This window comes from Jaculus jaculus, chromosome 14, assembly GCF_020740685.1.
Source record: "Jaculus jaculus isolate mJacJac1 chromosome 14, mJacJac1.mat.Y.cur, whole genome shotgun sequence".
Lineage (NCBI taxonomy): Eukaryota > Metazoa > Chordata > Mammalia > Rodentia > Dipodidae > Jaculus > Jaculus jaculus.
The window spans coordinates 6,246,413-6,257,192 of NC_059115.1; the positions used below are offsets into that span (position 1 = coordinate 6,246,413).

The window sequence follows — 10,780 nt, forward strand, 5'->3', positions numbered from 1 at the left end:
CTCTAGCCCTGGCTGACCTTGAACTCACAGATGCTCCCACCTCTGCCTCCCAAGTGCTAGGATTAAAGGCGTGCGTCACCACACCCAGCTTCACACTTCTTACTAGGTCCTTGGGGTGGTGGCTGGACATCAGGGGGTGCCCTTACCTGAGTCTACTACAAAGCGGATCCCATCAATGGTGACAGAGGTCTCAGCAATGTTGGTAGAGAGGATACATTTCCGGACTCCAGCAGGGGCCACATCGAACACCTGGGGCAAGGGGGGAAGGAGCGGAGGGGCTAACTCACCTGACCGACCTGCTGGGCCCTCCCCTTGGCTCCTCAGCCCCACCTAAGTTTTTTTTTTTTTAACTTTTGGTATACGTGTGTGTGTGTGTGTGTGTGTGTGTGTGTGTACACATGGGCATGTGCATGCCAGTGTGTGCACACAGAGTCAGGGAACAACTTCCGGCTAGCAGTCCTCGCCCACTGTCTACTTCACTTTGAGGGAGGATCTGTCACACTGGGCTTTGCTTGTTGTTTCTGTGTTCACCAGGTTGGTCTCCATGGAGCTCTCCTGTCCCTGTCCCCTCACAGGCAGTGCCCTGGAAGTACAGTGTTTGTGCTGCGTTCACCAGGCTGGCTGGCTTCCAAGGAGCCCTCCTGTCCCTGTCACAGGCAGCGCACTGGGATTACACAGTCTGCTACAGCCTTTTGTTTTGGGGTGGTTTTTTTTGGCTGTTTGTTTGTTTTCCAAGGTAGGGTCTCGCTCTAGCTCAGGCTGACCAGGAATTCACTATGTAGTCTCAGGGTGGCCTTGAACTAATGATGATTCTCCTACCTCTGCCTCCTGAGTGCAAGGATTAAAGGCCTGCACCACCACACCCGGCCTTTTTTTTTTTGTTTTCTTTCTTTCTTTTTTTAATGAGGGGGGTCTGAAATTGTGTACTCAGGCTTGAGCAGCAAAATTTTTTGCACTTTTTTTTTTTGTTTTTTGAAGTAGGGTCTCACTCTAGCCCAGGCTGACCTGGAACTCACTATGTAGTTTCAGGGTGGCCTCAAACTCACAGTGATCCTCCTACCTCTGTCTCCCGAGTGCTGGGATTAAAGGCATGCGCCACCAGACCTGGCAATCCTCACTCAGTGAGCAGGAGGTGTCCTTTATTCAGAGTCATCCGCTCAGCTTCACCTGAACATCTTACATACTTCGTGAACTGTTCACTTTTCCCCAAACCCCTCTCCTGGCCTCTAGCCTCACACCCTTCAATCCAGCCCCCACATAGCCACCAAGGGGATCTGCTGAAACATGAAGAGGACATGCCCGCTTTGCTCAGAGCTCCTCCACAATTCCCCAGTGTGCTGGGGGCAAAGCCAGGCACCACACTGGGTCTTCAAGCACAGTGGTGCAGAGCCAGGTCAACAAGGATGGGTCCTGGCCAGATCCCACCTTCCGCTTGGCTTTGTAAACAAAGCTTTATTGGAACCGCCCCAGCCTGGTAGTCTGCGGCTGCTTTCATGCTTCAGTGGTAGAGCTGGACCACTGTGGCCGAGAGCTGCGGTCTGCACAGCTGAAAATCTCTCTCCGGCCCTTCATGCAATGCGTGCTGACCTCTGCCCATGCGCTCTGGGCCAGGTGCTGGAGAGACGGCCCAGTCAGTGAAGCACCTGCCATACAGCATGAGGGTCTGGGTTTGGACCCCCAGCACCCACATAATGCCAGGCAGGCATAGCACCTGTAATGCCAGTGCTCAGAAGGCAGAGACAGGGCATCCCTGAGGCAAGTCTGCTAGATGAACTGATGGGCTCTGGGTTCAAGTGAGAGATTTGGTCTCAATAAATAAAGTGGAGAGCAACTGAAGAAGATGCCCAATGTCAGCCCCCCAAACATGGCACGCACATGCACATGCACCCCATGCACACCCCACTTATTAACAAGCATACACACACACACAAAATAAAATAGCACTAACTAGAGTCATGGTGGTGCCCGCCTTTAATCCCAGCACTTGGGTGGGAGAAGTAGGAAGATTGCTGTGAGTTCGAAGTCAGCTTGGGACTAAAGAGTGAGTGCCAGGTCAGCCTGGGCTAGAGTGAGACTCTACCTCAAAAAAGAAAAAGAAAAAAAAATTAAAGAAAGAGCTCTGAGAACAAGTGCCCTGAGTTCACAGCCTGGCTCTGCCACAAAGTGGTCACGTGACCTCACAGAAGCCCCACAGACCTGGGTTTGAGGGCCTGCTTAGTATTACCCCCGCCTTGCCCCACCAGGCAGCACATGGCATACCTTGTCCTGGTCGGCCACAGAGAGAGCACTGTGCAGCGGCAGCACCACCCAGCGCTGGGTGTGGCTGGCATAGGCCTGGGCGGCGTCCAGTACGGCGCTGATCTCCGCCATGCCACTCAGGAAGACCAGGAGGTCTCCTCGCTCCTCAGGAGGGTACTTCTTGTCGATGGCCTCCAGCACCCTCAGGAAAGGCCGGGGGTCCAGCTTCTCTGATTTGGATGCTGTGGGCTCCACTTCCTGAGGCTGGTACACGACCTGTAAGACAGCGCCAGGGGCCCTGTTATGCCAGCAGGACGACACAGTGGGGAACACAGGCTGGCACAAAAGACACACAGCAGACAGCGCACGCAGAGCAGGGAACTTTTGGAGGATGCAATAAAAAGACAAAGTGGGCTGGGGAGATGGCTCAGTGGTTAAGGAACACTTGCTTGCAAAGCCTGCTGACCAGGGCTGTTTCCCAGTACCCACATAAAGCCAGATGCACAAAGTGACACATGCATCTGCAGTTCACATGCAGTGGCAGGAGGCTCTGGCACGCACATGCGCGCGCGCGCTCTCTTTCCCTCCCTCCCTCCCTCCCTCCCTCTCTCTCTCTCTCTCTCTCATAAATAAACAACACCAAGTGGTAACAGGAAGACCTCTGAGTGCTGGCAATGTTTGAATTTTGAAAATATGGGTGCTGGCTACAAAGACATATTCAACTTATGAAAATTAATTGTATAGCACACTCTTCTGCATGATAACTTCAATGATACAAAAAAAATTTCAGGGCTGGAGAGATGGCTTAGCGGCTAAGCGCTTGCCTGTGAAGCCTAAGGAACCTGGTTTGAGGCTCGATTCCCCAGGACCCACGTTAGCCAGATGCACAAGGGAGCGCACGCGTCTGGAATTCGTTTGCAGTGGCTGGAAGCCCTGGCGTGCTCATTCTCTGTCTGTTGCTCTCAAATGAATAAATAAAAATAAACCAACAAAATTTAAAAAAAAATTCAAATGGTAGAAAGCCCTTGAAAATACTTCTTGGGACACATCCTGTTTTTTACTGGATGACTGCTTAGGAGACAGATTCAAAGGCATGTAGAGGGTGAGGGAGATGGCTCAGTGGTTAAAAGTGTCTGCTTGCAAACCATGCCAGCTCAGGTTTGATTCTCCAGTACCCACATAAAACCAGATGTACAAAGTGGTACATGCATCTGAAGTTTATTTACAGTGGCAAGAGACCTTGGTGTGCTCATAGTCTCTCTCTCTATCTATCTATCTACTTGCAAATAAATTATATATAGAGAGACAGAGGGAGAGGGAGAGGGGGAGAGAGGTGTGTGGAGGGAGGGAGGGCGGGGGAATTGGCATGCCAGGGTCTCTAGCCACTGCAGATGTGTGCAACACCTTGTGTGCATGCATGACCTTGTGCATCTGGCTTATGTGGGTCTGAGGAGTTGAAGCTGGGTTCTCAGGCTTTGCAGGCAAGCACCTCAACTGCTAAGTCATCTCTTCAGCTATTTTTTTCAAGTTAAGATGGCCTGGCGGTTAGAAGCACTTGCTTGCAAAGGCATGTAAAGCTGGAAACTACCAAGGTCAAGGAAGTCCTCCCGGAAGCTGTGACACAGACAGAGACAAGTCCCACTGATTTTTCGGTTGCAGGTGTTCTGAAGGAGGCAGAGGTAGGAGGATCGCTATGAGTCCGAGGCCAGCCTGAGACTACAGAGTGCATTCCAGGCCAGCGAGGGCTAGAGCGAGACCCTACCTCAAAAATCCTCCCCATCCTCAAAAAATCTATAGCTCCCACCATACAACATCCAGCCCGAAAGTTCAAGGTTGCTGACTATGAGAACCCAGCGCTGCAAGGTGGCTGAGCCACAAGAAGGGAGGTGCTGAGCCTCGGGATGACCATACAGCGCAGAGCTGCCTCCCAGCCCAGAATGGCCAGACGTCACAGGACAGAAACCCTTTGTTAGACCTTTAATTCCTGCGTGTCTCTGCACTGGGATGCAGCGCTCACTGGACCAAAGACTCGGCACCTAGCGTGGTGCAAACGTGCAGGGAACAGCAGCTTCCACAAGAGATGCCGAGGTGGAGAAGCGAGGGGAGCAGAGTGCGCGGAGGGCAGCTGGGAGCCGGGAAGCAGCGCTACGTACCGTGATGGGGAAGAGCCTCCCGGGCACCTGCACCACGGGCGCATGGTCGAAGTAGCGGGAGAAGAGCGAGATGTTGATAGTGGCAGACATGAGGATGACCTTGAGGTCCGGCCGCCTGGGCAGCAAGCGCCGGAGGATGCCCAGGAGGAAGTCGTTGTGCAGGTGCCGCTCATGGACTTCATCCACGATCAGAACCTGGTACTGGGGCAGGCTGGGCTCCCGCTGGATCTGGCGCAGGAGCAGCCCCACCGTCAGGAACACGATCCTGGTGGCCGCTGAGCGCGTGCTTTCAAAGCGGATCTGGTAGCCAACCTGAGGTGGGAGGAAGCAGGCTGTCAGGTCAGAAGACCATGAGCTTGGGCACCACAGCCCCCTGCCGGATGTGGAAATCTAAGCCAAAGCCACGCAGAGAGGTTCAATCCCGTCTCTGCTCCTGACCGTGGCCCACACCACCACCCCTCCGAGACTCGACTTCTCCCTACAGGATGCCCTGAGACCCGTGAAAATGCACGCAAAAATTTTGTGCAGTGTTTAACACATGGCATCACTGATCATAGTAATATTTACTCTTTCTGGGCTGGTGAGATGGCGCAGTGGTTAAAGATGCGTGCTCAAAGCTTGCTGCCCTAGACTTTACCCACACAAAGCCAGATGCAAAATAAAGAGGAGTATGCACCACCTGTTTACAATGGTAAAAGACCCTAGTGACACACATACACACAAATAAACACACAGATAAATTAAAAGCCATGACCCTTTCTTTGAGCCTTCACCATGTGCCAGCCACTACTGCCGCTTTACTGCACCACCCACCTCGCCTCACACCACTGCCGCACGTGCCAGCTTTCACCCCGACTCACTCCTCCAGCGTTAACCCCACCTCTCAGCACACAATTCTACAGGAAACGCAGTTCTAAAGGCAAGAGTTCTTGGAACATTTTCATGGACTTTTTTTGGTTTTGTTTTGTTTTTATGAGGTAGGAGCTCGGTCTAACCCAGGCTGACCTGGAATTCACTATGTCGTCTCAGGCTGGCCTCAGACTCACAGTGATCCTCCTACCTCTGCCTACTGAGTGCTGGGATTAAAGGCGTGCGCCACCTGGCTTCATGATTTGAAAGTAGGCAAAATTTCTTAGAGGAGCCAAAGTGCACTAACCATCAAAAGAAAATCACAGGGCTGGAAAGACAGCTTAGCATTAAACGCTTGCCTGTGAAGCCTAAGGACCCCGGTTCAAGGCTCAATTTCCCAGGACTCACATTAGCCAGATGCACAAGGGGGTGCACACACCTGGAGTTCGTTTGCAGTGGACGGAGGTCCTGATGCACCCATTCTCTCTCTCTCTGCCTCTTTCTCTCTGTTGCTCTCAAATAAATAAATAAATATAAATAAACAAAAAAAAGTTTTTTAAATAACAAACAATTGTACTGAAATGAAAAGGCAACAATTACTAAAAGACACCACAGAGAACAGACGGCAGCTCTTAGTTAAGAGGCAAGGGATGCAACACAAAACTCCCACAAGCGCTGGGACTTCCACGCCTTTAATCCCAGCACTGGGGAGGCAGAGGGAGGATTACCGTGAGCTCGAGGCCAGCCTGAGTGGATTGCAGGTCAGCCTGTGCTAGAGAGAGACTCTACCTGAAAACATCAAAATCAAAACAAAACAAAACAAAAATCCTACAATGACCCGCATCAGAACCTAAAAATACCTAAAAACGAAGAATAATGCAGAAGGCTAGCACACACCCTTCAGAAAGAGGATCTCCTACAACAAAAAACGAAGTGAATCTCCAAATAGCCAATGCATGCATGAGAAGGCCACCACAGAGAAGCGCCGAGGAGGCTGGGCTTGGCGCACTCATGAGGCTCCAGCAGGACTGCTGGAAGGAAGGGAGGGAGGGAGGGAGGGAGGAAGGGAGTAAGAGGTAGAGAGGGAAGGAATGGAGGGAAGGAGAAAGGAGGGAAGGGAGGTGGCGAGGAAGGAAAGGAAGAAGGGAGTGAAGGAGGAGGGAAGGGAGGTGGGGAGGAAGGAAGAAGGAAGGGAGGGAGGGAGGAAGGGAAGGTGGGTGGCTAGGCAGGGTGGTACACACCTGTGATACAGAATGCAACTTTTTACTCTTATTTATTTGCAAGCAGAGACAGAGAGAAAGAGAAAGCGTGGCAGAGCCTCCAGCCTCTGCAAACCAACTCCAGACACATGTGCTACTTTGTGCATCTGGCTTTCTGTGGGCTCTAGGGAGCTGAACCCAGGTCATTAGGCTTTGCAGGCAAGCGCCTTAACCACTAAGCCATCTCTCCAGCTTGATTTTTTTTTTTTTAGCTTTAAATATAATTTTATGTATTTTAGACACAGAGAAAGAAAGAAGCAGAAAGACTGAGTATGAGCGTGTCAGGGACTCTTGCCACTGCAAATGAATCCCACATTCACATGCCACTTTGTGCATCTGGGTTTAAGTGGCTATTGGGGAATCGAACCCAGGTCATCAGACTTTGCAAACAAGCACCCTTAACTGCTTGAGCCATCTCTACGGCTCCATATGTAACCTTTTTATTTATTTTTATTTACCTAATGGAGACAGGAGGGAGGGAGAGGGAGAAAGGGGGGAAAGAGTGATTATGGGCATGCCAGAACCTACAGCCACTGCAAATGAACTCCAGACGCATGTGCCACCATGTGCATCTGCTTTTCGTGGGACCTGGAGAATCAAACCTGGGTCCTTAGGCTTCTCAGGCAAATGTCTTAACTGCTAAGCCATATCTCCAGCCCTCCGTGCGTAATTTTTTTAATTAATTAATTTATTTATTTGACAGATAAAAAGGGAGAGAGGGAGGGAGAGAGAAAAAATGGGCATGCCAGGGCCTCCATTCACCCTGCTTGCGCTCCCTTGGGCATTTGGCTAACATAGGTTCTGAGGAATTGAACCTGGGTGCTTTAGCTTTGCAGGCAAACAACTTAACGGCTAAGCCATCCCTCCAGCCCCCGTCTGTAACTTCTTTAAAAAAAATCTTTGCCAGGCGTGATGGTGCACACCTTTAATCCCAGCACTCAGGAGGCAGAGGTAGGACTGCCATGACTTTGAGGCCAGCCTGAGACTACATAGTGAGTTTCAGGTCAGCCTGGACTAGACTGAAACCCTACCTTGCAAAACCAATACATATACATACATATACACACACATATATAAAAATAATTTTTTAAATTGGTGGCTAGAGAGATGGCTTAGTGGTTAAGGCACTTGCTGGTAAAGCCAAAGAACTCAGTTTTGATTCGCCAGTACCTACATACAGCCAGATGCACAAGGTAGCACAGTGTCTGCAGTTCATTTGCAGTGGCTAGAGGCTCTGGTGTGACATTCTCTCTCTGCATCTGCCCCCTATCTCTCTGTCAAGTAAGAAAATTAGTTAAATATGTTTACTTATTTGTAAGTGGAGAGAAAATGAGAATGGCCATACCAGGCCTAGTGCTACTGCAAAGGAACTGCAGACACATGCATCACTTCGTATGTCTGGCTTTATGTGGGTACTGGGGATTCGAACCCAGGCTGTCAGGCTGTGCAACCAAGTGCCTTTAACCACTAGGCCATTTCTTCAGCCCCCGTGTGTAACTGTTAAGGATACCACCATGAGGACAATCAGCTTACTCTGAAAGTCACACCGAACAAACCGGTACGTGCCACTCACCTGTGAGCCGTACTGGCTGAGGCTCTCAAAGCCAACACGCTTGGCCAGAGAGATGCAAGCGATCCGCCGGGGCTGAGTGCATGCCACGTGACTGAAGCCAGCAGCCAGCAAGTACTGGGGCACCTGGGTGGACTTGCCACAGCCTGTGTCACCAGCCACCACCACCACCTGGTGCTCCTTCAGTGTCTGCAGGATGCGGTTCCCATACTGGGCAATGGGGAGCGCTGCCCGCTCGCGCTGCAGCCTGGCGAGCCGTGCAAAGGCCTGCTTCTGCCCGAAGTCCAGGTAGTGCAGCAGGGCCCGGCGGAACTCAGACGCTCTCGCCGCGGGAAGGCGACTGTCCGGCTGCTGAGATTCCCGCGTGTCAGGGCCAAGGATGGACAGGTTGATGCGGAAGCGCGGGTCGTAAGTGCGAGGTAGGTCAGCCAGGGCTGGGATGCTGTGCTTGGGATGCCCAGGGCCTTTCTCCTCTTTTTTGGAGCTCTTGAGATTCTGGAATCTCTGAAGGCGTTCAAAGAAAGCCCAGAACTTCTGACGCTCCTCAGAGCCACGAAGGATATAGTCCTCATCTCTGAAGAAGACATCCTCCAGGAGGCGACGGGTCTCTGGACAATTCCAGTCCCAATTCTCTGAAGCACCTTTTTCCTGGGAAGCCTGGTGGCGATCTCGTTCATCCCTTGTCTTGGGCCGAGGCATGGCACTGTCACAAAACTGGCCTCAGCTCTGCCCCCGAGCTATACACTGTCACCAGTCCCCATCTCCACAAGGACGAGGCCAGTGCCTGCATACGGAACTGAACTCTCTTCAAGGAGCTAATTTTCCTTTCCTTGTACTGGTCCACTGCAAATGACAGAGCAGGTGGCCAGGGCCAGTGAGTTGGTGACAAGGCACTTTACGACTCCTGCTGGGATCTCTAGAAGAGACACAAGTTTGTGCTGGACTTTCAGACCTGGATGCTTGAGGAATAAAACAGAAGACATTTGTTCATTTTTATTCATTTCTTTTTTGGTTTTTCAAGGTAGGGTCTCCCTGTAGTCCAGGCTGACCTGAAATTCACTATGCAGTCTCAGGGTGGCCGCAAACTCACAGTGATCCTCCTACCTCTGCCTCCCGAGTGCTGAGATTAAAGGTGTGCGCCACCACGCCTAGCTTGTTCATATTTAGAACACTTATCAGAGGCCTAGTAATTATGCATTGAACTAGAAAAAGGTCACAACACGGGCTGGAGAGATGGCACAGAGGTTAAGGTGCTTGCCTGCAAAGCCTAATGACCGGGTTAAATTGCCCTGTACCCAGGTAAGGCCAGATGCACAAAGTGGCACATGCAGCTGGGGTTTATTTGCAGTGGCTAGAGACCCTGACACACCCTTCTCTCTTTTCTGTCTCTCTTTGAACTTCAAGGATTCATGGGGGTCTGGAGGCGGCTCTCCATGTTTGGGAACCAGAAAAGGTCCCCACGAAGAAGGGAAGTTTGGGACTGGAAAGATGGGTTAGTGGTTAAGGTGAAAGTGCTTGCCTGAAAGCCAAAAGACCCAGGTTCAATTCCCCAGGGCCCACGTTAGCCAGCTGTAGAAGGAGCGTATGCGTGTGGAGTTCATTGGTAGTGGCTGGAGGCCCTGGCGCACCCATTCTGTGTTCTATCTCTCGGCTTGCAAATAATTAAATAAGCTTTTTAAAAGACTTAAAAAAAAAAAAAGGGATGTTTGCTATGAGCCCTAAAGGAGGGATGTAGGTCACAAAAGATCTTGTCAGGAGTAACACAAGAGGTGTGACAGAATGAAAAGGAAGGTTTCCTCTGGGGTCCACTGAATGTCCCAGGGGAGCACCCTGAGATCACATGGGAAACTTTACCAGTGGTACGGGCTGGCTTTGCCTGCCTAGCAGATGCCTGGCAACAGTATCTTCCGTCCCCAACTTGTCCGTCTGTCCCCAGCGGGCCCGGGTCCCCCACCGAGGGCCGTGGGCGGCGTCCGCCCCGCTCTGCCGTCTCCCTCTCGGGTCTCCAGCTGCCGGCGCCTCAGTTTCTCCTTCTCGCGCCTCCTCTCAGTCCCGGGCTCTGTCCGCACACCACCCCCGCAGGGTCTCCTAGGTCCTACCCGTCCTCACACACGTCTTCCCTCCGCCGGAGGCCCGAGGCTCCCCGGAACCCAGGCACAGCCGCCGCCGCCTCAACTTCACTCACCTTTGCGGACGCCCCCACTTCCGGTCCCGAGCGGCGCTTCAGAGCGCAAAGCCGAGGCTGCGCAGGCGCACACCGAGACCCCGCCTCTGCACACACGGGAGCCAATAGGAAGCGGCGGACGAACCAAGACCACCATGCGCCTGCGCACCGAGCGCTCCTGGCTCGAGAGCACCAGCGCCATCTGGAGGTCAGTAGAGGCATTGTGATAGAGACTTCAAACGCCTCCTCCAGGCCTTTCCCTCTCCCACTTGCCATCAAAGTCGCTTGCAAACGGGCCTCCAGGGAAACGGGAAGGAGCTCAAACACTAGTAAAACAGTGATCGTGGCTGGAGAGATGGCTTAGTGGTTAAGCCTGAGGACCCAGGTTCGATTCCCCAGTACCCATGTAGGCCAGCTGCTCAAGGTGGCGCATGCGTCTGGAGTTCCTTGGTAGTGGCTGGAGACCATGATGGAATACTGAGGAATGGTCGAGGAGGCGGTGAGAGATGACTGGAAATGTTTGACCTGAACTCCTAGAAGTATGGTC

At 52.1% G+C, this 10,780-nt stretch overlaps 1 protein-coding gene across 3 annotated transcripts in view; it reads right to left on the bottom strand.

The window, feature by feature from the left end:
• The window catches only part of LOC123454741 (probable ATP-dependent RNA helicase DHX34), a 30,266-nt gene extending 19,947 nt beyond the window's left edge, over nt 1-10,319 (bottom strand). The window contains exons 1-5 of one of the 3 annotated variants that reach the window (XM_045133905.1): nt 10,255-10,319; nt 8,073-9,028; nt 4,392-4,703; nt 2,260-2,514; nt 147-249 (exon numbers count right to left, since the gene is read on the bottom strand). In XM_045133905.1, the coding sequence (XP_044989840.1) occupies nt 147-249; nt 2,260-2,514; nt 4,392-4,703; nt 8,073-8,768 (1,366 nt within the window). In that variant the 5' untranslated portion in view covers nt 8,769-9,028; nt 10,255-10,319. The other 2 variants (XM_045133907.1, XM_045133906.1) reach the window with 2 other exon arrangements.
• Between the last annotated feature and the right edge of the window lie 461 nt (nt 10,320-10,780).